This window comes from Aulonocara sp. 'chitande type north' Nkhata Bay, linkage group LG4, assembly GCF_057382095.1.
Source record: "Aulonocara sp. 'chitande type north' Nkhata Bay isolate Kocher_YH1m ecotype deep benthic linkage group LG4, A_spYH_male_GT1.1, whole genome shotgun sequence".
Classification (NCBI taxonomy): domain Eukaryota; kingdom Metazoa; phylum Chordata; class Actinopteri; order Cichliformes; family Cichlidae; genus Aulonocara; species Aulonocara sp. 'chitande type north' Nkhata Bay.
In genome coordinates, this window is record NC_141347.1 from 22,218,992 (window position 1) to 22,244,730 (window position 25,739).

The 25,739-nt window shown below is 41.8% G+C and overlaps 1 protein-coding gene across 7 annotated transcripts in view; it reads right to left on the bottom strand.

Moving 5' to 3' along the window:
- cep112 (centrosomal protein 112) overlaps positions 1–25,739 on the bottom strand; it is a 134,684-nt gene that overhangs the window by 101,678 nt on the left and 7,267 nt on the right. For 6 of the 7 annotated variants that reach the window (XM_086289154.1, XM_086289151.1, XM_086289149.1 and 3 more), the window contains exons 5-9: positions 19,977–20,061; positions 17,236–17,310; positions 14,328–14,375; positions 14,143–14,217; positions 5,325–5,411 (exon numbers count right to left, since the gene is read on the bottom strand). In XM_086289154.1, the coding sequence (XP_086145280.1) occupies positions 5,325–5,411; positions 14,143–14,217; positions 14,328–14,375; positions 17,236–17,310; positions 19,977–20,061 (370 nt within the window). The remainder of the gene's footprint in view (positions 1–5,324; positions 5,412–14,142; positions 14,218–14,327; positions 14,376–17,235; positions 17,311–19,976; positions 20,062–25,739) is intronic. The other variant, XM_086289153.1, reaches the window with a different exon arrangement.

Genomic DNA, 25,739 nt, shown 5'->3' on the forward strand with positions numbered 1-25,739 from the left:
TGTTTGTACAGTTATGTTTTGTTTATGTTGCCATAGTGACGGGTGACGCCCTCTCGCTGCGACGGTGTGTCTTTCCGGGGTCAGAAGGCGCCCTGTGTGTTGTTGTTGTTGCTGTGCGGTTGCCGCGCTGAGCAGTTAGCTAGCGGCAGTGTTCTTCTGCAGATGTCAATAAACGGCTGTGCTCCCTGGCTAGCTCACGGGAAGCAAGACCAAACGACACCTCCGTCTCCACCTTGTCTAAGCTCGCCACAATATTAAACATATCAGGTCCCCATAAGGAGAATCATGTGCTAACGGCTATCTAAATGACTCGGGTAAAGTTTGTAGCATGCATGCTTGTTGTTTTTGTCTGCTTCCACTTGTCTTTGCACTAAGATGATGTCGGCGTAAACGTGCAGTCATATTCGTTGTGTTCCCACTAGTGCTGTCAGCGTTAATCTCGTTGAAATGACGTTAACGCCACAACACGGCAAATCTCCGTTAACGAGCTACCCCTGATCGCCCGTGCCTGAGGCTAGACGACCAACACGTTAACGAGCTAACTGCGCTAACACACTAGTTCCCACCCATGTAATTGAGCATTGCGTGGCACATCCAACATACTGTTTTACTTTAGTCCATGACTCGCTTACCTTCAGGGTCATGCCTCACATGAAAACCAAAATAATTCCAAACGCCAGATCTGAATGAGGGTGGGGGAGGTTCAATTTGCCATGTTGCAAGGAGAGCTTAACTTCTGTCTCGCTGGCTTGCCCTGCGCTCTTCCTTCTGACGATGCTGTCTGTGTTGAGCGCTTAGTGGATCTGCGCTCGACAGTGCAGCCTAGGCGGAGTAGTCCAACGCAGATTCACTGAGCGCTCAACACAGACAGCATCGTCAGAAGGAAAGTTGATAAAATAAATTACAAATTTTGTATTGTTCGATACATATGCCTACCGAACCAAAAGCACTGTATCGAACGGTTCAATAACGATACGAGTATCGTTGCACCCCTAATATTTATATATGAATATATTCTTCAAGGTAAACATGTGTTTGAATCCGCTGGACTGTGGAGTTTGCATGTTCTTCCTGTGCCTGCATAGGTCCTCTCCAGGTACTCTGGCATCTTCCCAGAGACAGCCAGGTGCTGCCACTCAAATACATTTGATTGACTGACCACTAGCAAGTGTGATCACCTTCATCAAAGTTTTAGCAGTTTGCTGATCTGGAGCATTCAGATGTGTGTTAAAACAATGCCATAATCTTCCCAGGAAGGTCAGACCACACAATACTGGTCAATACTGCGATACCTACGTTTGGCCAACCAGCATATCAGCACAAACACTTCATACCAACTGCAAAGCACGGTAGAAGGGTGATGATTGGGCTTGTTTTTCAGCCATAGGATCAGGGCACATAGTGCAGCCACCATGAACCAAAGAATCCTCGAGGCAAATGTGACGCTATCTGTCCGACAGCTAAAGCTTGGCTGAAACTCGGTTCTGAGACAACAGTGATCCTAAGCACGGAAGCAAATCTACAACAAAATGTTTGAAAAAGAAAAGACTTGAGGTGTTGCAATGACCCAATCAAAGATTAGACTGTGGTGGGACCTTAAGACAGGTGTGCATAAATGAAGGCCTGCAAACCTCGATGAACTGAAGTAACGATGTAAAGTAGAGTGTGTCAGAATACACTCGCAACAATGTGCGAGACTAATAAAGTCAGACAGAAAACCATTGTTTCAAGCTCATTTTCCCACATGTTTGCATAGAGCCCTATAAAAAAAAAATTTTTCCCCATGACTACATAAAAGGTTAATTGGTGATTATAAATTGACTGTTGGGGTGAATATGAAAAAAGAATGATTATCTGTACATGAGACTGGCACCCTGTCCAGAGAGTACGCTGCCTCTTGCCCAATGACAGCTGGGATAAGCTTCAGCCACACTGCAACCCTGATATGAAGATACAAAAAATGAGAGAATTTAACGCCATACTAGCTTAACGGTGGTGACGCTTAAGTCTTCTGTTTATGGATGCTAATGTAAATTTATTATTAATTTCGTTTTTAAAAAAGACAGAAAAAGAAATTGTTTGTCTGCTATGAATCATGTGTTTATCTCATGCATGCCTAAATTAAAGGCTGTTATCTGTAGCAACATGAAACACGCTGTATGGCATTTCACTGTATGACTTCATTCATTTCATCTTTAATAAGCACATCCATTACTTAGGAGACTACGTGCAAAGTGTGAGAAATGGCAGCTGAATGAAACACCTGTGCTAAGGCGCAATGAGGTAACTGCATCTGCTTCCTGCTGCCATCTGTAAGTAATTAGTTAAATTAGGCCATGGAGAGTTTCTCAATTACTCTGTTGCATAATATGCATATATATGTAAGTGCATTCTGCAACTGGTGAATCTATCTGCTATGCAGATGGTGCCAAGCAGACTGGTTTACTTTACAGACAAAATGAATCCAAACTCAACAATCCAAGTCTCATTTTATCAAATCTACTTGAAATATCATTCTGAACCTGTCTATAAGCTTAATGGATTTTTTTGGCTGTATTTTTAGGTTTGGGAGTAATGCCATTAACAAAAGAGAATAAATAGCGTTATTTCAACAACAGATGATGCTCTGGCTGAAATGGACCAGTGGTTATTTTTCCATTAATTCCCAAAGCCCATGAGACTTTAGCATTTTGTTCAATTTAAGTGCACTTATTAGTCCAGTCTACCATCGTCTCTGTGAGTGAGAGTGTGATGGGAGAGAGATGAAAGGAGGATAGGGTGACTGGAGCAAAGTCCACAGAGCATTTAGGGATACCCGTTTTTTTTTTCTCCATTTTACTACCCTAGAGGCGTTGTTGTCATTTCCACTGAACAAGCCGATGACACAGTGTCAGTTCCAGAGAGAGTGCACCAGACAGTGGGAAATGGCAGCTTTTAGGATGTCCATTTTAGGATTGAAAATACATCCTATGCCGGGGGAAGGGGATCCAGCCTGGCTGGCTCTGACTTTGACCAATACCATCACTGGAAGAGGACAAAATTAAACTGCAGAAGAAAGAACCAACAGAATCTGTAACATATGTAATTTAATCTCAGTGCCATTTATAACATATTGTACAGTAAACAGAGATTTGCATGTTAATAACATAAGATGTTCTTCTGCACTTGATTTTATCAAATATTTTGGAACTACTCTCACCATGCTTTGGATTTAAAGCAATGGGACAACGACTCGTAGCCTTTCAGCAGCCGATACATTATTTATAAGTAGACTAATTAAAACTAAACCTAGCTTGTCCACTTTCCATCCGGCTCATCAAAGTCCACCCCTGAATAACTCCCCTTTGAAGCTATTATGGGGAATATTGGGTAACATTCAGTGGAAATTAAATTGGACATAAGTTGCAATCTGTATGTAATTAAAGTGAGAGGGGGGGGGGGCAAAAAAGAGCTGGCTGTCATCCTGTCTCTTGTCAAACACTAAGATGCAGTGGGCATTTTAAAGTAGGAAGAAAAGTAGAGTGTTTTTTTCTGTTTTATTAGAAGCTTGTGTGGCAGCAAAGGAAAGTCATAGTGAGTATGTGACAGATCCCAGGTGCTTGATCTGCAGCCTAACTGACGGGCACCGACTATAATGTGAAATAAACCAGCTTTATTGCTATTTTAACCAGCTGACAAAAAGCTTTGAAGAGGTGATTACATGCAGGATGGAGCGCTAAGAAGAGGACAGACTCATTCCTTTACTTTTCATTAGCCACCAAATGAGAATCAAGATCAGTGACGGGCGTAGGTTAAACAGCTCTCCTGAGCACCGAAGTGAGCGGGCCTGTCGAGAAAAGAACTGCACAAACTATTTTCACTCATGTAGAGAGCATTATATTAGCACCAACTTTATATGATTAAAAGTTATCTAAAGACGTGACCATAACAAATACAATCAAAAAGGAGATTTAGCCATGTTCACTAAAGGACTAAATGATTATCGGTTCCAAATTGGCTGGTCTGAGTTTTTCAGAAGCCAATGATTTGCTGGGATTGACCCATTAAACAATCTCTATGATTTGCGAGAATGGTCATGATATGATACTTCCTGTTTTACTTTGATGGTCCATGTCTTATGCGAATGTGTCCTGCTTTGCTTGTCTCGTCCAGCCTGATTACTCCCAGCTGTGCTCTCCTTCTGTGTCTCATTCCCTCGTTATCCCTCTGTGTATTTAAGCCCTGTGTTTCTCTGAGTCAGCGTCGCATCGTCCCTCATGCTGTGTGTGAGTCTCCCTGTGTCTTCTGGTATGTGTTACCATTAGCTCTTCCCAGTTTAGTTTTGCATTGCTTTTGTATCACTGTTATCGTTTGTCACCTGTCAGCAATAAAGCTGCATTTTGAGTTCAGTTCTGTTTTCCCGTGAGTTTGCGTTTGGGTCCTATTTTCCTGCCTGCCACACACCGTTACATGACACCACGAGGCTACTGTTTACACAGGCTCACCAAAATTGGACCACAGAAGATTGGAAAAATGTTGCCTGGTCTGAGGAATCTCAGTTTCTTCTGCAACATTTAGGTGGTGGGATCAGAGTTCGGACATGGAGAACACGAAAGCATGAATCCATCAGACATTGTATGAACAATTCAGATTGGTGGTGGTGGTGACAACTGACCATTAAACCCCACAGCCTAGATGAGTATTGTTGCTGACCATGTCCATCCCTTTATGACCATGGCGTAACCAATCTTCTGAATGCTGCTTCCAGCAGGATAATGTTCCATGTCACAAAGCTCAGTTCTCAAACTGGTTTGCTGTACAGGACAAAGACTTAATTGTACTCAAATAGTCTGTCAGTGTCAATATGAATCAAAATCTCTCAGGAATGTTTCCAGCACCTTGTTGAATCTAAGCCACAAAGCATTACGGCAGTTATGAAAGCAAGGGTGTCCAACCCAAGACCAGCAACAATACTCTGTCAGTGCGCCCCAGGGCAGCTGTGGCTACAATGTAGCTTGCCATTGCCAGTGTGTGAATGTGTGTGTGAATGGGTGAATGACTGAATGTAGTGTAAAGCACTTTGGGGTCCTATGGACTAGAAAAGCGCTATACAAATGCAGGCCATTTACCATTTATTTACCATTTAGCTACAGTAGGTGTACCTAATAAAGTGTCCAGGGAAGGCATGTTTGTCACTTCCCTATAAGAGCTAGCTAAACACAGGTCAATAACTGCCATAATTAAAAATATCCAAACAGCTGGAAAGTTACAATAATTGATTACAATAATTAATTGAGTACACACTAAGCAAGGACTGTGAAATATGCAAAAGCTTTTGTTCTTACTTTCTCAACCTCTGCATCGTGTCTCTGCTGCATCTTCAGTTTTTCCTCCTGATGCTTGGCCTCCAACACTTTGATCTTCATCTCGGTCTGAGAACAAAGAGAACCAAATGCCATATGTAACATTTAAAACACGTTTAAAACCGTGATTTAACTTTTGTCATCCTACCACCAAATATTATGAGCAAGATATTTTAACCACTAAAATCTGTGTCCCAACTGTTTTACAGACACGACACGGAATAACAGAGCCTGTCTGTCAAAGGTAACATAAATCCGGATGATACAGTTACAGCATCTCCCAAACAAGTGCAGCTGATGATCAAATAAAACCACATTAAACCTTTAAAAAAAAATAAGATTTTTCCACACACAGAGAGCTTCAAATGTGCCCAACTGTTTGCGCTGCTTATTTCTGTGTTAGGGCTGGGCTATCATACAGTTCACGGTAATACCGGTGTAATTTTGGGCAACGATAGGAAAATGAAATATCGCGATAGAATATGGGTAAAACGTGCATGCGCAGTGCCTATGTTTACATACGCACATGGCAGCGACGCGGAATGAGAAGAACGAAAGTGGATCGTTAAATGAAACGGATGAACCAGAATTGGTTTGTAAAAATGCTGCAACTTCAGTGGTGTGGAACTGGTTTGGCTTTCGTCCGTCAGATACACAACAAAGCACTATTTTTGGTAGCGCATGCTAGCGGGCCGTCGTTATTACCGTGTTGTTTGGAAAATACGGCACACTTAAAATCAATTCTTTGATTTTTCGGAAAATCGACAGCGTCCTTTATAATCCTGTGTGCCTTATGTATGAATTCTGGTTGTGTTTACTGACCTCAAAAGGATTTTATGTACACGGCGCTCGAAAATCTGTCAAATGTTTTAGTACGACTTTGCTAAGCTACGAACCCGCACTGCTTGATGGATTGTCGGAGCATTACGGCTATAGTAGGCAGGTGCCTCGCGGAGTGATACGAACTGTGCTTCAACATAATATTACCATATTGTGTGTGTATAACCTCTTTTTAAGTTTTGTGGATATTATACATGGTTATGCTGAGGATATGTCGGCCAATTTCCACTGGAAATGCCTTTTGGTTAAACTGTCAGCAAGGAATTTGCACTGTTACGTTTTTATATAACTTTAATGCACATAAAAAACAGCTGCTTGTTTAAGTGAAAATACATTGATGGGGTTTTTTGCACTAATAAAGTTGTGGAGTTGTGAAGTATTTTGTCTAGTGTCAATTATATCGTCAGTTATATCGTTATCGCCAATTTTCAAATGTATATCGTGATAAATATTTTAGGTCATATCACCCTGCTCTACTCTGTGTACACGTTTGTTTACAATAAACAAAGTAAAAACCTGTTTGTGTGTAGTTAAGTTAATCATGCAGGGAAAGGCTGCTTTCATTCAAACACTGTTTTCAAAGGATCAAAAGTTCAACGTTGTCACGAGCATGTTGGAACAAATCTCCTGGAGCTAGAGGACGTTCACACACTGTAAAACAAAACCCTAATGATTCGTCACTTTCTGTAATTGACTCAAACAAAAAAGAAGAAAAAGAAAAAAAAAATCTGTGTTTTTCATCTTCAAAGAGCCATTAATCATCACACAACTACATCTGAAGGAGAGAGACAAAGCTACAAAATGACAGCTTTTTGACAAAACGTGGTTTCTAAATATTTAGTGGCTTAAACTTAAGCTAAGAATTTATTGATTTATAAAGCTGTCTCAGCTTTATAAAGATATAAATGTGCTTTTTACACACTTTCAAAGCTAAGAAAAGAAAACAGAAAAAAAGAAGAAGAGGACACTTTTTGATCCATAGCCTAGTCTTACCAATAAGATGTGAAAGTATGAGCAGATAATACTCTAAGCCTTACAGTATTAAGGAATTTGTACTTACAGCTTTTGACCTGTGCATCTGTGGTCCAAAACACACTGTATCCTACCACTATTTAGCTGCCACTAGTAACAGTGATCATCGCTTTTATGAAAACACTCACTAATAATTACCTCAGAGATGGAGGTTATGTTTTTGGTAGCGTTCGTGTGCGTGTCATTCTGTCTGTAAACAGTATAGCTCAAAAAGCTTTGAATTCATTTGCTGAAGACTTTATAAGGATGTGGATTGGGCCTGTGTTAACAATCTATTAAAATTTACCTTACATCCACCAACACCTCCCATTCACATGGATATCAGAACATTACCCAGGTAAGTGACACACCTGGTCCATCCATGTGATATAAAAGGAAATGTCATTGATCAGACCAGGCCACCTTCTTCCGTTGCTCTGTCCAATTTGGATACTGTGGGGTTAGCAGCTATGCAGCCCCACACACAACAAACTAACACATTTCCATCATAACCAGCATTAACCTTTTCAGCAATTTGAGCTATAATAGCTCGTCTGTTCGACTGCACTGCGCAGGAAAGCCCTCGTTCATCACATGCTTCAGTGAGCCTTGGCTGCCCATGACCCCGTCGCTGGTTCACCACTGTTGGACCACTTTTAATAGATACTGACCACTGCAGACCAGGAACACCAAATATAAGCTGCAGTTTTGGAGATGCTCTGACCCAGTTTATTCAGCCATTTAATTTGGCTGTTTCCAACTTGCTCAAATCTTTACACTTGCCTATTTTTCCCAATTTCAGCATCAACTTTGCGGACAAAATGCTCACTTCCTCCCTAATACATCTCACTAGCATGTGCCATGATTAAGAGATAATAAGTCACCTGCCATATGTCATAATGTTATGCCTGACCCATGTAAACGGGTCCTCCTACCCATTAGAATACACATCAGTTTAATGCTAAAGTAATGTTTTCTGCGAATAAAGATTTCTGTTCCCAGGTCTTCACCAGTACCAGCTTGGAGACTGCCAATAAGAATAAACCCACAAAACCAATAAAACATATCAAACCTCTTTGTGTGAGCGTTAAAATTAAACATGTGTAAACATAAACTGGCTGGATAAGTAATGAATTCATTACTCAAACAAACCAGAATTTTCTATAATTAGCTACTTTTGGCTACTCCCTTATTTACAAGGGGTCGCTACAGCAGGTAACTTTGCATGTTTGATTTGGCAGATTTTACAACCTTCCTGGTGCAACAACCATACAGATTTGTCTCTCTTTCTGGAGACAGGGTGACCTTGCAAAGGCTGATGTCAATCTGTCACATGTCATGGAATAATAATGCTATTTTTATTCCACCTTTGGAAAAAGTATTTCTCACATTTCCTAGTTAGATTGCCGTTAAGTGCCAACAACACACGGAGGCACAAAGAAAGTCTTTGACACAAGGATGACTGACCATTTCCTTTGATGTCCCTACTCATGTTTAGTCACTGTCTGTTCTGGTGTCTTAATCAACCCTAAAGCAGGGTGACAGTGTTCCTCCTTTGAAAGTGTGGCTGTGTGTATGACTATGTCAGCAGTTATAACGTCCCAGGGCTAGATCATGTTTGTTCTAGTCATCAAAAACTATTAAGCAGAAAATTCCCACAACATTACTTGGCACACTCAAACCACATTAGACCTTCTCTCTTAGAGAGAATCAAAGGGAAGTAACTGTGATGTCTGAGTACAGACATGATTTAACTACACAGGTGTTTAAGTGTACACATACAATACAATAAAAACACCAACAACATACTAAACATATAAAAAATTATAAATACATGTCGGCAATTCACTTTACATTGTGAGCCGTGTTAAAAATAAAATTCCAACTAAAATACTTGAATTGCCTTCTAGACGATTCTCCTCATTATTGTATTTCAGCTACACTTAGACACTGTATCCTTGACAAAGCTCTGTTAAGTATTCTGCTTCTTTTTTCCTTGATTTACTGTGCCATTGAGGGGACCACAGGAGACGTGTCAGAGAAGAAAGGAAAAGGCAAAAGAAAAGGAGGGGGTAAGAAAAGACAGAGGGAGAGATGGGGAGAGAGGTAGCAGTGATTGAAAAGCAAAGGAGTTAGTAGAGACCTGATTCTGCCCTCCCCCCGTCCCCTCTACTCCCCAAAAAAAGAACGTGTGGGGGTGTCACTTTCTCATCCTCTGTTCAAATGCTCTTTGGAGAAAGTTTGCCAAACTAGATCAGGGGTGTCTGAAACTTGTTTATAAAAGGCGTCGGTGAAGGAAGGAGGAGGAGGGATGTCGTACACCTAAGGCTTTTGAGACAGCTTCAATCAGCCCAACTGGGTGGTACAGCTTTTTCCCTTTTCTCTTCTTCAGAGTTGTAGCGAGCGCTGTAAGATGCCATGTTTTTTGACACTTCGCTCTTGAAAGGATGAGAGGCTAGAGAAAGAGAGAGAGAGACGGAGGAACGAAAGCGAGGATGGGTACGAGAAAGGGAAGGAGGTTGCTTTTTCTGCTCTCGAAACCATCGCGGGGTCAGGGCCTTTTCCCTCGGGGGGGACGTGTTCACAAATCGGCTGCTAACTGTTTAGGCTCCACAAAGCAAGGTTGCATTTGTGCATTTCCTTCATCGCACTTGAGATGTACAATGTCCCGGTGCGTCTTTCATCCTCAGTAAACACAGATGCTCTAGGATAGTCGGTATACAGCGCTGCACTATCTGCTCAGGAGCAGCTAGATGCCATTTCCACAGTCTGACAAGAAGTTAATTTACTGTAGTCTGTCCAGATTGTACAGGCCGGATAAAAACTTTGGCTAAAATTCGACTCTGACATGTGAGGAAATAAATAAATAAATAAACCGCAGCTCTGAATACAGAGTAAGTAAACACACTACTTAAAAATTTCTAACATGAAAACATCAAATACGCAAACTCAAAAGCTGAGCAGTAACTTCATCATCTTGGAACACTGCAGATCCTTTATATCTTCCAGCCTGAAGCGCCATACTGAACTAGTCCCTTTAAAAAATACTAAGACTCAATAGGTTACTCTTTTTTTTTTTTAGCTTTGAAAAGCGATCAGATAAGGCAGGCTATGGCCCTCTAAGTCACAGGCTGTGAGCTCAAGCTCCATCCTAAGGGTCTTAGAATAGAGAGACTGCATCATTATGGCATCAGAATCCGAAGCGTACTGATCTTCATTCAGGGAACTGTGACCATTAGAATGGTACTGCTTGACACTAACACACTGCCAATCCCTCAGGTCAGGTACCAAGGGGGGGGTGGGGGGGGGGGGGGGGGTAGTTTGTAGACAGCATGAACGCACAAACTGCAGAAGAAAGTCTGGGTATTTTAGTCAGTCTGTCAGTATGTTCCATAATTACAAGACTTAGGCCTATGTATAGCGTAACCTGACTCATCAGTCGACATTTAATTGAATTTCCAAATAAAGGCCCAGCCCTCTTAATGCTAAGCACTGCTAGAGCGCGCTGTAGGATTAGCAGGACTTTAGCAGGACATTTTCCACATTTTCCCCTGTAAGTGTGCACATATGTATAAGCTAAGTTACTTAAAGCAATGGCAGCTTGCAGGGAAGTTTCTCAGCTGCCACTCATTGTTCCACAAGGGAAAAAAAAAACAGTCTGCATTTTTAGTAATGCAGTCAGTAGATTAGCAGGAGGATGAGCTTGGTGTGAAAGCTGAGATGTTCGTTAAGCTGCCACCAGCTTAATGGCATGTGGCGTGTATAACACTTTAAACCTGGGTAAATTTCCAACTATGCTTTAGGGATTACGGGGAAGTGATGTCACTGTGATTTCCCAGACCTAACCCAGACAGCCACGGAATAGCAGAGCCGGACAAGATTACGAGAAAAGTTTCTGCATGCCGGCAAAGTCAAAGGGCAACATGGGTTGACTACGAAGAAGGTGCTTTACCCGTACAAACCTCGCAGTCTGTAGATTCAATGTAACAGCTCATGTTTGACTCTTACCTTTTGCTGTAAGTCTGTGTTTTTTTCAGCATTTTAAATACCTCACTACAGTGGCCACAGACTGGTCCAAAACACAAGCTGCAGCTTAATACTGTGCCTGAATAAGGAACTGCTCATGGTATGTTCCATTTTTTAAATAAATAGTACAAACAGCACTCCCATCATCGGGTAACTGACTGACTTTGAAATTCACCTATGTGGTACTTTATGCTACGGTCACACTAGGCCAAATAGTGGCTAGATTCTGCAACACGATCATAAACGACTGCGACTGTGCGCCTTTGAAACGGATGAAATGGACTCGGACCGGGTCCGCTAACAACTCACAGTTACAGCTGCTGTCTTCTGAGTTACTTTGGTGCATCAAGACAGCGATACAACAGCAATAAGACAGATTCAGTCTGCTATCAGTTTGCGACCCGATGGGGCCAAGTTGGAAATGACACGTGTAACTGTGATAATGTGGCGGTTAACTGTGCTACATTGGTGAAAATTGCAAATCTTTTATTGTCTACATACACAAAACTTTGCACTTTGTTTACAATCAGATTCCAGCCAGAACCCCACAGATCTAAAACAGAAATTCCTCTACAAATATCAAAGTATCCAGAGAAGGACACGTATGAGTGCAACAAATTACAAATTGTTGGTACCAAATGCATTTGTTGTCCATCCGTAATGTAGTAAGTCTAAATCACATACGCTTATATTTAACAATCTAGATGCACTTTTCTTAGAAAACCATAGTCTCAATACAAGTTGAGACTAAGTGCAATGGATTTCCTGGACTTTTAGTATTTCCCACATTGCTAGCATGTGACCTCGGTAAACGGCCGGCGCCGTTTGCCATGGCTTTCTTCCTAAAAATCCATGCTCATATTCAAGGCCGTTCACATATGAACTAAATCTCACAGCTCACACCAGTGTCAGACTCGTAATATACTGTGCGCACCAAAAACACTAAGCATATGCTCAAATACCACTTTCACAAACATCAAAAACACTGAATGTCATAAACATTACACTACACAATTTATTGACGGACAATTATGTCGCACTGCACTAGATCACACAGGTGTATCTAATAAAACGGTAACTCACTGCATTAAATATGTTCTGCTGAGGTAAATTTATATTCCCACCACACACGGCTGTATGGAGCCAGTGAGCTAGTCTGAGGTGGGATCAAACAGCATAGGACGTGGCTTTAATGTTTTCATAATGGAGTTGCCTCATTCAGTCAGTGCACAGAAACATTGCCTGACTGGTAAAAGAAGATTTACATCCACCGATCACAAACAGATCCTTGTCATGAGAGACCAACAAACCAGACCATTCTTGTCCAAAATGTCCTGTATGTTTTTCCAGCCAGTGCTTACTGACTGGCTGCAGGTATGAAAAGCCATAGCTATTACAGACAAGTCATGCTCAGTTTTATATTTAACAGTGCATTAAAAGGTGGATGGTGGGAGGAATGTGTGGGGGTTCGGGGAAGTTTGGGAGGAGCACACGGGACTTCAAAGCATGTTTTCAGAATAGGATTTTCAGCTTAAATCCACATAAGGGAAAAAAGTGTCATCACTGGGAACTTGCATTATATTTGTCTTTTTAAGAGGCCTTGGCTATTTCAACAGTACAAACAGTATGTGTGTGTGTGTGTGTGTGTGTGTGTGTGTGTGTGTGTGTGTGTGTGTGTGTGTGTGTGTGCGCGCGCACGTGGCTGTGGGGGCGTTTAATGCCATAAAGCAACAAGAGAGCTTGTCCAGCAGAGTGTCTCTGACTGTGTTAAATTCTATGCTGTAAGCAATGTCTGTGTCAAGCGGTGGCTTCATGTTAACTCGCTCACTAGCTGGCGAAATAGTTTGCTGAAAAGTTCAACAATAATAACATACATTATATGAAAGCTGTCAGCCATTAGTTTTACAAGTCAGTGCGCCCCAGGGTGGCTGTGGCTACAATGTAGCTTGCCATCACCAGTGAGTGAATGTGTGTGTGAATGGGTGGATGACTGAACGTGTAAAGCGCTTTGGGGTCCTTAGGGACTAGAAAAGCGCTATACAAATACAGGCCATTCACCATTCGCCATTGTTGTGGCTACTTAATGTATATGTACACTCACTGGCCACTTCATTAGGTGCACGTTGCAAGTACCAGCTTGGCTTAATGGCTTAGAATTAAAATATCTGCTGGAAACATTCCTCAGAGATTTTGGTCCTTATTGTCATGACAGATTTGTTGGCTGCACATCCATGATGTGAATTTCCCGTTCCACCACATCCCAAAGGTGCTGTGTTGGATAGAGATCTGGTTATTGTGGAGGTCATTTGAGTACAGTGAACTCACTGTTATGTTCAAGAAACCAAATTTGAAATGATTTGAGCTTTAGGATATGACAGAAGAGGGGCACACTGTGGTCATAAAAGGATGGACATGGGTAGCAATAATAATCAGGTAGGCTGTAGTGTTTAACAATACTAACTTGGTACTAAGGAGCTCAAAGTGTGCCAAGAAAATATCCCCCTTATCAATACAACACCACCAGCCTGAATTGTCGATACAAGGCAGGATGGAGTCATGCTTACATGCTGTTTACAGCAGATTCTGTCCCGTCCCTTTGAATGTCTCCTTCCCTGGTTGTAACGAGTGGTTATTTGATTTACTGTCTCTTAAACCCTAGAGACCGTTGTTTGGGAAAAATCCCAGTAGATCAGCAGTTTCTGAAATACTCACACCAGCCCATCTGCCACTAACAACCATGACGCATTCACTGAAATTACCTTTCTTTCCCATTCTGATGCTCGGTTTGAACATTAGCAGGTCATCTTGACCATGTTTCCATCCCTAAACTGATTGAACTGATGGACCAAACCAAGTGGCCAGTGACTGCATAAAGTATGTATATTCTCAGTTAGTGGCAAATGTCTCTCATTCTGGTTCATACCTCTTTGCTCTGTAACAGTTGTGCACCCTGATCACTGGCCAAGTTACTCTTCCCCCCAAAGCTTGACTTGAAAATCTAAGGAGATATAGTAAAGAGAGATGTGGGAATGAGAAGACTCAGGAAATCAAAGACAATTTTCTTCACGTAACAATAAATAAAGTACAAGAGACCCCCTGACAACTTACTGGTGACAAGGGAACGGGCTCCTCTCGCAAATACCTTGGCTTCTCAATCTGAAAGAGTAAACAGAAAAATTTTAGACCTCTCTTTGGCTCCTTCCTCTCTTAACAAAGCCTTACCACTACCTCCACCCTAAGTCTGCCATAAACAATGTGGGGAGCACATCAAAAGCCCAGTGCTATGGCTGAAGCCTCTTCCGTCAACTTGTGTCTGTTTAGAAAGGCAGAATGCGTCGGGACACTTCAAGGCTTTGTGTGTGTGGCGAGCTCTGTTTCCGCTCTTGGCCTCTTTCAGCTGTCCCTTTTGTCAACACTCAGGACCGCTAATCTCTAAGCTATCCCTGGTCCATTTACTGTCACGCTGAGACAAATGTGTACACATCCCTGCCAAAACACTGACACAGCGTATTCTTTGATTACAATATGAAACACAGTAGACTGAAAAAGAGCGAGCCACTAAACCACCTGAAAGTAAGCGGGTCACGGTCCATGTCTCTCTGCGGTGTTACATCAATACACCTCACTAACTGTGACACAAACTGCAAAAATATCTGCTGCTTGACAGCCTGCTGTTTTTACTTGCACTATTTGACATTTGTTTATGACCCCATTACTTTCTTGTGAACTCGCACTATCATACAGCGTTTCGCTCTGATGCACTGGGGCTGTCTGTAGGGGCTGCCAACTAGCAGCAAGATCACGGCTTTTCAAAGCAGCAGAGCCGACTCTAGAGATGACAGCAATGACGCCCAGTAAACAGTTCTGTTGCTAATCTCTTCAACATAGCAATGAAGGAGGAGAACAAGGAGGAAGAGAAGGAAGAGGAGGGAAGTGTGGGACTCATTCGATGTAAAAAAAAAAAAGGGTGGGGGGGTGGGGGTGGGGGGATTTAATGCCGTAAGGTGGCACGGCCCACGCAAAGCTAATCCAGAATGAATGGGAAAAAACAGGACCTGAAAAAACCTCAGAGTTTGGGCCTCAAACGTTTAGAGTTACAGTATGAGGATAAAGACAAAATCTTTGCTTTAGGGTGAGTAACTGTGGCTCCCTGCTAAGTCTACACGCAGGTAAAAACAGGTCATACATTTCACTGCAAGTCCTCAACAAAAGGAAACATCCGAGTTAGACCGCTCGACATAACCAGCGCTATAAAAAAAATAAATAAAAAAAATAACCAGCGCTGCGGTGGTGGGTGCAATGATGTGTGATGAATTGCTACTTAAGTCTGGTGAAGGCCAGAAAACAAATTCACATTCGCCAAGTGATGAATCAATCGATAGTCTTCTAAACTAGTGCCCAGACTGAAAACAAGAATGGGATTTTCTTTTTATATCTACAGACAGCCAGTCATCACATTTGATTGAGCACGGCCCACAGGGCGAGGAAGACATGCAGACTAAATGCTGTGGTGTAATGCTGGCATGGTGCAATGCTAAACTTAGACTCCGTGCACATGTATGCCTGTGCACATACTCTTGCCCTGCATGCCTGCCCACACACACACACTCCTCTAAGCATATGTTTGTCCAGCCTCGCAGCTGGCACGGCGTCCTGTGTCATTGAATCCTGACGTGGATGGATGGATGGACGCACAAGAGGAACAACACTCCAAATCGCAAGGGATGGCTCTCCAGCCAAAAGAGAGGCCATGATTGATAGCTTCCTAGTTTTGGACTGGTGTTGAGCAAGTCGTCGGCACAGCCCTTTTAACCACAGACAGCCAATGGTAGGAGCAACAACTGAACAACTGTATTACATGTGACACAAGTTTAAAAAACTTCTGCCTACAGGTAGTCCTGTGCATATTGCACCCATCTCTAAGGTAGCAAAACTCCCATTTTACATAAAACTAGCTGCTCTAACACACAAACCACATGAAAGTTAAAAACAGATGGAGGTCCAGCTGACTCAGGTTTTGTGTCGAGCTTTCCAAGTCTGAAGCAATTTGTTATACACTGTCCGGTTACCACGTTACCAATGCTGACTGCACTCACTTTATTACATCAGGGTGAAATGAACAACAAATCGATATGGACTGCTTCAGAACATCTAAAGAGATGCTAAAGATGTTCCAGATAAAATGATGCTCAGCTGTGCAGAAATTTCATAGGCGTCGGGCACTTTGAGGCAGCGCATCTATAAAAACTTCTATAAACTTGAGCAGGCATGTGTGTATTTGTGTGTGAAGGAACATCTGTTGATTTGAAAGATGCAGGCTAGGGGGAGGGTTGCCAAGCAATGCCTCTTATCAGCGTTTCAACACAGAGGAAAGCAGAGCAGCGCGGTGCGCGGCTTCACGTCGGCTGATGGATGCCTCAGATTACCCCTGTACCGAAAGAGAGAGGGAGAATAAAGGGGAGGTAGTCACAGACAGACGGAGAGGACAATGGATTGGAGAAACGTGCAAAAAGTCGGAAAACAGAAAGGGGAGATTTTGCCAAAATATTAGTGGAGAAAGGAGAAAGTCAAAGGTAACAAGCATGTTAAAGAAAACAAAACAAAAAAACAGAAGAAGAAGAAGAAAAAAAAGACAGTCGAAGGGTCATGCAGGTGAGGAGATAGCAACATATGAGGGCAGGGGGCATATCAAGCCCAGGCCTGATGCACTCAGATAGAGAAGATAAGAATGATTCACACATCTTCAATTTCTCAGTTTACACAACCTTTCTCTCGCTCCCCGTCCTACCCTGACATCCTACAATAGCGCCAAACTGCCTAAAGGAAGTGTTTTCAAGAGAACACAGGTGAAAGGCCTCTCAACCCTTTGTTCGAACGGTGCTGTTAACTCTGCGTCACTGCACTACTGATGCGGATGTACTTAGGTGCTCAGACTCACTGCTGTCACTGTGGCGAGCAACAGCACGTTTGACAGCTGCATGTAACAAAGAAGCTCATGGCATGCCCCTGGACTCACCCCCAGGTTCCAGCTGTTGAGACGAGCCTCCAGGTCACTGTCATCGGGAGATATGTGGTTTGGCTCCCCATCCACCTGAGGAGGGGGGGGGGGACAAGGGTGGGATAAAAAAGAAGGGTATCAACAGCAGGAATAAAATGGAAGTTAAGATGGTTGATATGTTTTCTGACAGCGCTCTGATTGGCAGTTTGGCCAGAGGAACAGGCGGTGATGGAGGTTATCACTGCCTGCTGACACAATGTAATTTCTCTCTTGGCAACAACAAAAGGGCTCTTTAAAAGCTTACAGATACACAGTGCACCCACATGTGTTTAACTAACAACCCTCTACTCCCTTGTTATCTCCATTTCTCCACCCTTTGCTCCCTCGCTCTCCTCCCTCTCACATACAGCGCTCCAGATGTTTGGCAGTTCCACATCATTTCCGTCACACAGTAAATTCCGCAAGAGGGGCATATGTGCAGCTCGGCTGCCTGTCATTCTTGTTTTTCTCCAGCCTTTTGTTTTACGACGGGGCGCCGGATTTATTTTATGCAGGATAAGTTGAATGCTTGCAGGGGCTTTTGTTGATACAAGATCAGTTTACTCTAGTCGAGGTTGGGCAGCAAGGTTGAAATGGGGGAAATATCTAATAAAGTTGAGAGAGTGATAGGGAAAGGAGATATGTTGTTGAATTTGATTAAGATCTCGTGGAGTGTGGACCTTGGGTGTACCTCAGCAGAACTGCACCGATGCAAAGAAATCGCAGAATGGAATAGCTTGGGATTAAATGCCCTTTCTGATTAAAAAGGCATTAAGGTTCCAGAGCCTCGCCCTCAAACAAACATTTCGATATCTAGGAATGCTGGGTATGCAGGCCACCGGCTGTTCAAAACAGCGTGCTACATTCTCAGAATTGCACCATAAATTCAAAGCATTACTTTTAAATACAGTACTGTGCAAACATCTTGAGGCACCACTTATTTTTTAAATATTTTGATACCTAGAGGTCAGACTTTCATGTCATTTTTGTTAGTGGTCTTGAGCAATAGTTCTCCAGGCTTTTTAAAGGCCTTTCAAAGTTCTTCTTTGGACATTGGCTTCTTTTTCATTAATTTTCATTCCAGTTATACCTGACCATTTTCACAGCAGTGTTTTTATTTGTTAAGCCACTTAACTGGCCTATGAATCATTAACCAAAAAAGTAGCTAACTTAATAGAAGAACCAGTGTTATGTCTGCACATGAAGACATGAAAAGAACCGATTTTTAAACTGTAACTTTGGCCTCTTTATTGACAGTCTGATGTAAACACCACAATTTTTTTCCTATTTCTTTATTAGAATATATGAAAAATAGAAAGATAACATAAGTATAAAATAGTATTTTTGCACAAACAAGATGATTCCCGCAGATTCCCACACTATTAGCTGAAAATGTGGCATATCTCAGCATGGTGTGCAGTCCATCCATCCGTTGTCTTCTGCTCATCCTTTTCAGGGTCGCGGGGAGGCTGGAGCCTATCCCAGCTACCTGGGCAGGGTACACCCCGGATAGGTCACCTGTCTGTCACAGGGCTAACAAATAGAAACAAACAACCATCCCACCCACATTCACATCTATGGGCAATTTAGAATGACCCTAACCTCACTAAACCACGTAAACATAGGCAGAAAATGCAAACTCCATACATAAAAGACCCAGCCAGTTGGTGGAATCCAACTCAGGACCTTCTTGCTGTGAGGCTGACTGACATTGGCTTAATTTCTCAGTACGACAATGGTTCCAAACAACTGTCAGTGTGTGAAAGCATATATAGGTCACTATCAGTCATGGATTCGCCTCCACCAGAGCTCAGACCGTGTGGGATGATTTTGACAGAAAACAGAGCAAACATCCAAATAGGAGCTTTGAATGTCCTTCAAGAAACCTGGAGAACTATTCCTGAACACTACTTAAGGAAATTATAAGAAAGCTTTCCTAAGAGAGTTCAGGGTGTGTTGAAGAATAAAGGTGGTCATATCAAGTATTGGCTTTAAACCTCCTTTACAAGCAGTGTTTTGGTTTATATCCTTATATAATTCCATGTATTCTTTCTACATCAATAAATCACTGCACCTATTTCCCACTTTATAAGGAGATGAAGGGTAGCTCAAGACTATCAATAAACAGGACACAATATTGACAATGTCTCTCAGTGCAATGTGTTTTGCATCCCCTAGTTTTCACACACCTTGGAGGGAGGAGAGAAAAAAAAAAAGCACACGGATATACCCCAGTGGGAGGATTCTAACATGTAAATAATGGTTCACAATCATGGATCATAACAAATGCAATAACAGCGGACAGCACCACAAACTGCAACCTGATAAAGAGGTGAAGGAACACCTTTTTAAAAAAACAATATTACAATCATAAAGAAGAAGTTGTAAAGCTGTTTTAAGCTGCACACATTATGTGTGTCAGCTGTGAAGACATTATCGTCATTTTTGCGAAACAGAAACTTGCGGGCACAGGGATTTTCCTCCGACTTCATGGGGAAATGAGTTTAGGAATTCCCAAATTGGTCAACATTAAAGAAGAAAGCAAAACGTTGGGTCTGCTGTTTGTGTTGGCAACAGCAGCCTGGTTGCTGTTAATATTTCATGTCTCATCAACGCTACCTCGCAGGGACCTATAAATCTAATTGCTGAATCGTAACACAAACATGCCGGGGAAGTCCAGAGGTGCGATTAGAAATTCTGAAGAATAGCGATGAACTAACCATTCTTGTAGCTTGTCTGGGTGATTGTCTCAGTGGACTGGAAGACACGGGTCGTGATGCTGCCCTATCCTCATATGGCCTTCTCCTGGAAGAAAAAATTGAGAGACAAACACAAATGTAAAAGGTTAACCTACAATATGTGTGTGCATATCTCTGGAGTCTGCTCAAATCGCTCTTTGCATATGAATGTGCTTGCATAGGCAGCCTGCCTTGCCATTTGCACAGATCAACATCTGGCACTGGCTGCATGGTTTGTGGCCTGCACTTCATCCCATCTGAACAATAAATGTCTCTGCTACACATCAGTCTGTTTCAACGCACAGCCCACGGGCACCAGTCTATGACATGTACAATCGCTTTATAATCGCATATCTCAATTGATGCCTCACATTGCATCCGTCATGGTTTAAACAAGCAGCCTGATGTGGAAAAAAGCTTATATCCACTGACACACATGCAAACAAGTACGCACACACATACATACTCCTCATTCTCACTATTGCCTCTCTCCCACACGCACGCACACACATCTGCATAACTGAGCTAACAATCTCATTAAGCACTGGCGCACACAAGGCACTTAAAGCCCACTGATGCTAATTAAATGAAGATGTTAGAGAAAGCAGGGAGATGTAGGACAACAGTGAAGAATAAAAGAAAAAAGCAGCTATCATCTTATAAAGACATCCCATTTCATTGTAGAGGGCACTGTTTCACACTCTCAATGTGGAGCCTCTGGGCATCCTATCACTGCTGTTTTTTTTTAGCATTCCTGGTATTCTAAACCTCATTTCTCATGTCATTTAAATGTCATGTCAGTAAACAATTAGTATTCAACTATCGAAATAAATTTAAAAAAATACAAAGATGCCTGGTTCACTATCAAAGTGGCATGTATTGCCAATAACTAATGCTCTCGGTTGTGTATTGTTATAGTCTGGACCTGCCGGTTCAGATAGAGGGAGAGGAGGTGGAGGTGGTCAACAATAGGGCTGTGCGATATGACCAAAATCTCATATCCCGATATAAGAATTCTATCGTCCCGATAACGATATAAATCACAAAAATGTAACATTTTCTGTAAATTATGTGAATCTCGGGCAGCTCGACTTGCAGGAAGTGTTTCCAGCTGGGCGTCGTGTACCTGGAGTCCAGTGTTTTAACCGATGCATGAAACTATAGATTTTTAGACATAAGTTGTAATGGCCGCCGTTTTCTTTGTGAGTATTTATTACACAGCGTGCTGCGGGGAAAAGCCTGTTCTAACGTTTGAGTCTAAGGTCTATTTTTTTAGCACCTGGCGGCTCTTTTTTGCTTCTCATCCGTAAATAATCTGCTCTTTCACGTGATTCAGTTTATTTTGAAAAGTCTCAACAGGATCTTGAGCTTTATTGTGAAAGGTTTATGGGGAACATAAACAAGCGGACACGCGATGGTGTTACCATTGTTGTTGCTAACGACAACGCATAAAAACAGGCGCTTGTCCGTCAGTAGTGTGGTTATATTAAATATAAGAGAAAGAGAGAAAGAAGAAATTAATATAGCCACTACAGTGACCATCAAAAGGATGAAAAAATATTGCCGTAAACAGTTTATTTTGCGAAATAAATGATAGCATAAAATGAAACGATAGACGTTTTTACGTCATCCGATATATATCGTTATATCGAACAGCCCTAGTCAACAAGTACCTCGGGCTGTGGGTGGACAACAAACTGGACTGGTCATGCAACACAGAGCGCCTGTATAAAAAAGCCCAAAGCCAACTGTACTTCCTCAGGAGGCTGAGGTCTTTTAACATCTGCAGGAAGCTCCTGAGGATGTTTTATCAGTCGGTGGTTGCTGGAGTACTTTTCTATGCTGTGGTGTGCTGGGGGAGCAGCACAGCAAAGAAGGACTCATCCAGGCTGGAAAAACTGATCAGGAAGGCTAGCTCTGTGGTCGGCATGAAGCTGGACACTCTGGTGACAGTGGCAGAGAAAAGGACACTAAAAAAAATTGCTGGACATTATGGACAATGCTGGGCATCCTCTGCACATGGCCATAAACAACCAGAGGAGTCTGTTCAGTGACAGGTTGCTTCTCCCAAAGACAAGAACCAACAAACTCCTTTGTCCCACACGCCATCAAACTGTTTAACTCCTCTCTGGAGGGGAGAGGGAAGGGAAACGGGGGGACAAAGGAGGGGGGGACAACTAAGCTGTAGTGCCTTTTCACTGTGCAATACTTTTTGCTAATATTCAACGGTGCAATAGACTTCAATAATTGAAATGTGCAATTCCCTTGTATTCTTATTCCTATTTATGTTATTTATCCATTTTGTATACTCTTTATTTATATATGTCTCTGTATTTATATATGTGTATATATTGTATTCTGTTCACAGTCTGTAACTTCTGTCGGTGCTGTGCTATTTGGAAACCGAATTTCCCAGAGGAACCCACCTGAGGGATTAATAAAGTTTTTATCTCTAATCTCTCTAAGACACATGAAGGGAAATGGACTGCTTTTTAGGTTCACAAAACCCAAAAGGCTTCTTAAGTTCTGAAAGATAAACTTGGGTGTCTAACCCCTAGTGGGGTTGCCACCTTGGAGCATGTCTTGACAGTCATTCGGTGAGTCCTTATAGTCACGAGCCAAGTTGTGAAAACGTTACCATATCCTGTCATAATGTGAGTAATTAAGGTCATCTGGGTAAATGTGTGATCATCTTATTATGATGCATCCCATAAAAGAGACCTTGGTCTCAATAACAGATCATTAAATGAACCTAAACTCATTGAACTGATAATTAGTGCAACTGTATCACTAACAGAATCGCTTACATAACTTTTGCAACAAGTTTAGACAATTAGAACTTATCCTATAATTTATCTTTGGTGGCTTTGCCTATCATTTATTATAATGGACTTGTCAATCAACTCTTTGTGTAGTATCTAGGTATAGTTCGCTGATTTATGCGACATTTTTGGCTAATATTTCTTTGGGAATTACCTTGTTGGTGTAAAAATACTATTTCATGCCTACTGAACTCGTCTATCAATGGCATTTTTGTAGATTCAACTAGAGCTGGGCGATAGAACGATAACGATATGTATCGCGATATAACTTTTACTCGATAGAGAAATTAAGCTATCGCGATAGACCTCGCCGCTCTTGTCCTCTTAAAAAAAAAAAAAAAAAGGTCAGCCAATCCAAATTAAGTAGCGCAGAGCCGAACCAATCACAGCCGCAGCGTCACGTGGCGTGACTTGTTACAGCACAAGTGCCAAGCCGCACGTGTGTTTGTTTGGGAAGCAGCCAGCGGGTAATGGAGCCAGCGCGTAATGGAGGAAATGAGTGTGCCGACTAGAAAAATCAACCGAGCGTGACCGAAGAGAAAACAGATGATGGTTCCAATGCCGGAGAGATTGTCGAATGGAAGAGCCAAAGAAGTTCCGTAGTGTGAAGGTATTTCGGCTATTTCAAGTCTGACAAAAAACAGAGTAGCGTTCACTGTAAATTGTGCCGAAAGCAAGTCTGGAAATACAATAAACTGGTGCATGCGTCACACTGTGCGCCACGTTATTGTTTCGGTGAAATGAATTTCTACAATACTGTTACTGTTAATTCTACTCTCTGCAGTGTTTAAATGCTTACATATACACACAGTTACTGTCCCTCCACACATACGACTCGGTTCTGCTTCTATGCCCCAGCTTTGTTTACTTTTTCCCACCGAGGCTTCTAGACTTCTGATTGGCCAATATTTCTGCACGGTTAGGAATCTAGCGCCACCTGCTGCTTTGGCATGTTCATAGCAGCGTTTTCCTTTATTTCTGCCTTTATGTGTGGACGGGATTATTTTTTAAAACGAAAAAGGAAAATCTCAGTTTTCAAAAATACCCGTGTACGTGTGGACGTAGCCTCAGTCTCTGACTGGAAGCGCTAATTCGTCATTCGGCTTTTGTCAGACTAAAGTAACTGTTAAAACTGTTTGAAAAGCTCAGCTATACAACAAGGAGAGATTGAGAATTTCCTTTTAGTTCTCAGTTTATTTGATATTGACAAAAGTTAGTCAGTTTTGTCTGTTCTTCTGTAAAACAAACTAAGATTTATTTTTAGAATTAATATTTTGTTTCTAAGTGGAATTGACAATTTAGTCTGTTTCGTTTGTTCTATTTTGAAACTTAAACGCTTTAGCGGCTGCCTTTTGTGTAGTTTGCAATATTTGCCTTTATTTATCTGAAAAAGTCTCATGTTCCTTAAGTACATCTACCCTGTTGAACTTATTATGGGAAATAAATATTTAAATAAAAACAAGCTGCTGATTATTTCACATTTTACTTGTGAGCAACGGCACATTTAAATCTTACAAATATAGTTATTTGGCTTATATCGTGATAGATATCGTTATCGCCTGAAATGAAAAAAACATATCGTGATATGAAAAAATCTCATATCGCCCAGCTCTAGATTCAACTAAAGATACTGGAACAAAAGGCTATTAGCAACAAAGAGGCTAAAAATACAATTTAAAATTAGTCCATTCATGTTTAGACAACACTCATGCATACCATTAGTTTGTTGCCTTTTTATGCTTGAATGATTTATAGGTTAGTGTTAAGTGGCATAACAAACAAGAACATTCCTTTGCAAATGGTCAGATACATTTGACTGGACAATCAATGTCCTAAAAAAATCCTTTGAAAAAAATCTTCAAAAGACCTGGAGAACTATAGACCAAGACCACTTTAATAAATGACGAGGAAATCTTCCTCCTTGTCTGCTCAATACTTCTTCACTGCACTGTATTTATCATGTTATTAAGTTGTTGTACCAAAGAGAGTGGCGTAAATAGGATTCTGATCTAATAACACACTTGTAATTGACACTGGTGATGTTACAACATACTGATTAGATGTAGAAATGATTGTCCCATTTCTTTATATGTAGCATTTACAAAATAGTTCATTTTGGAGTGTTTAATAGCTGGAAGAAGTCCGGTAGCGCTCGAGTCTATTTCATATGTTACAGCTTCTGTAGATGCAGAGTTGATTTCACAAAAACATGGCGCAGTCTAATATCACTTCTGAGAAACTAGTCAGTGGATGTCAAGAATGAACTGAAATGAATGCTTTACATCACTCACAATAAATTCCAATATTGTTTCATTAGTCTGTGAATAATTATGTGAAGACACTTCAAAAGAAAGAGTTTCCATCTCTAAGCATGTGTCCACACACACACACACACACACACACACACACACACACACACACACACACACACACACACACACAGAACATGGATAAGGGGGCCAAGCTTTGCAATTTTGGGCCTCTAAGTCAACAGGTGGATGAGGATAATTGAATCAGATGTGTCTGGAGTCTGAGGCCCAGAGATCAAAGCAGTGGCAAGTCAGGCCAGAGCTACACACACACACACGCGCACACACAAGAAAATGAGAAAACCATGTAGACCTTCAGAAGCTGCAGCTTGGCTGATTAAAGAAACCTGACATCCATACACCAGTCTGACCTCCAGGTGCAGAGCCAGTGGGTCCGGGTCTCAGGCTTCGGGCACCCTCACTAAAGCAGTCTGACCTTGGGACACTAACATCCCTCTGCCCCCACCTATTCTCCACCATAACCCTACACCACCTGGAGGGGGGAGAGGGGGGGGACGACAAAAGGAGAGTGGGGGCCTGTGAGCACGAGATGTGAGGCTTTTCAATCAACATCAACAACTGACTTCAGAAAATGCAGAGGATTTATTATCCAT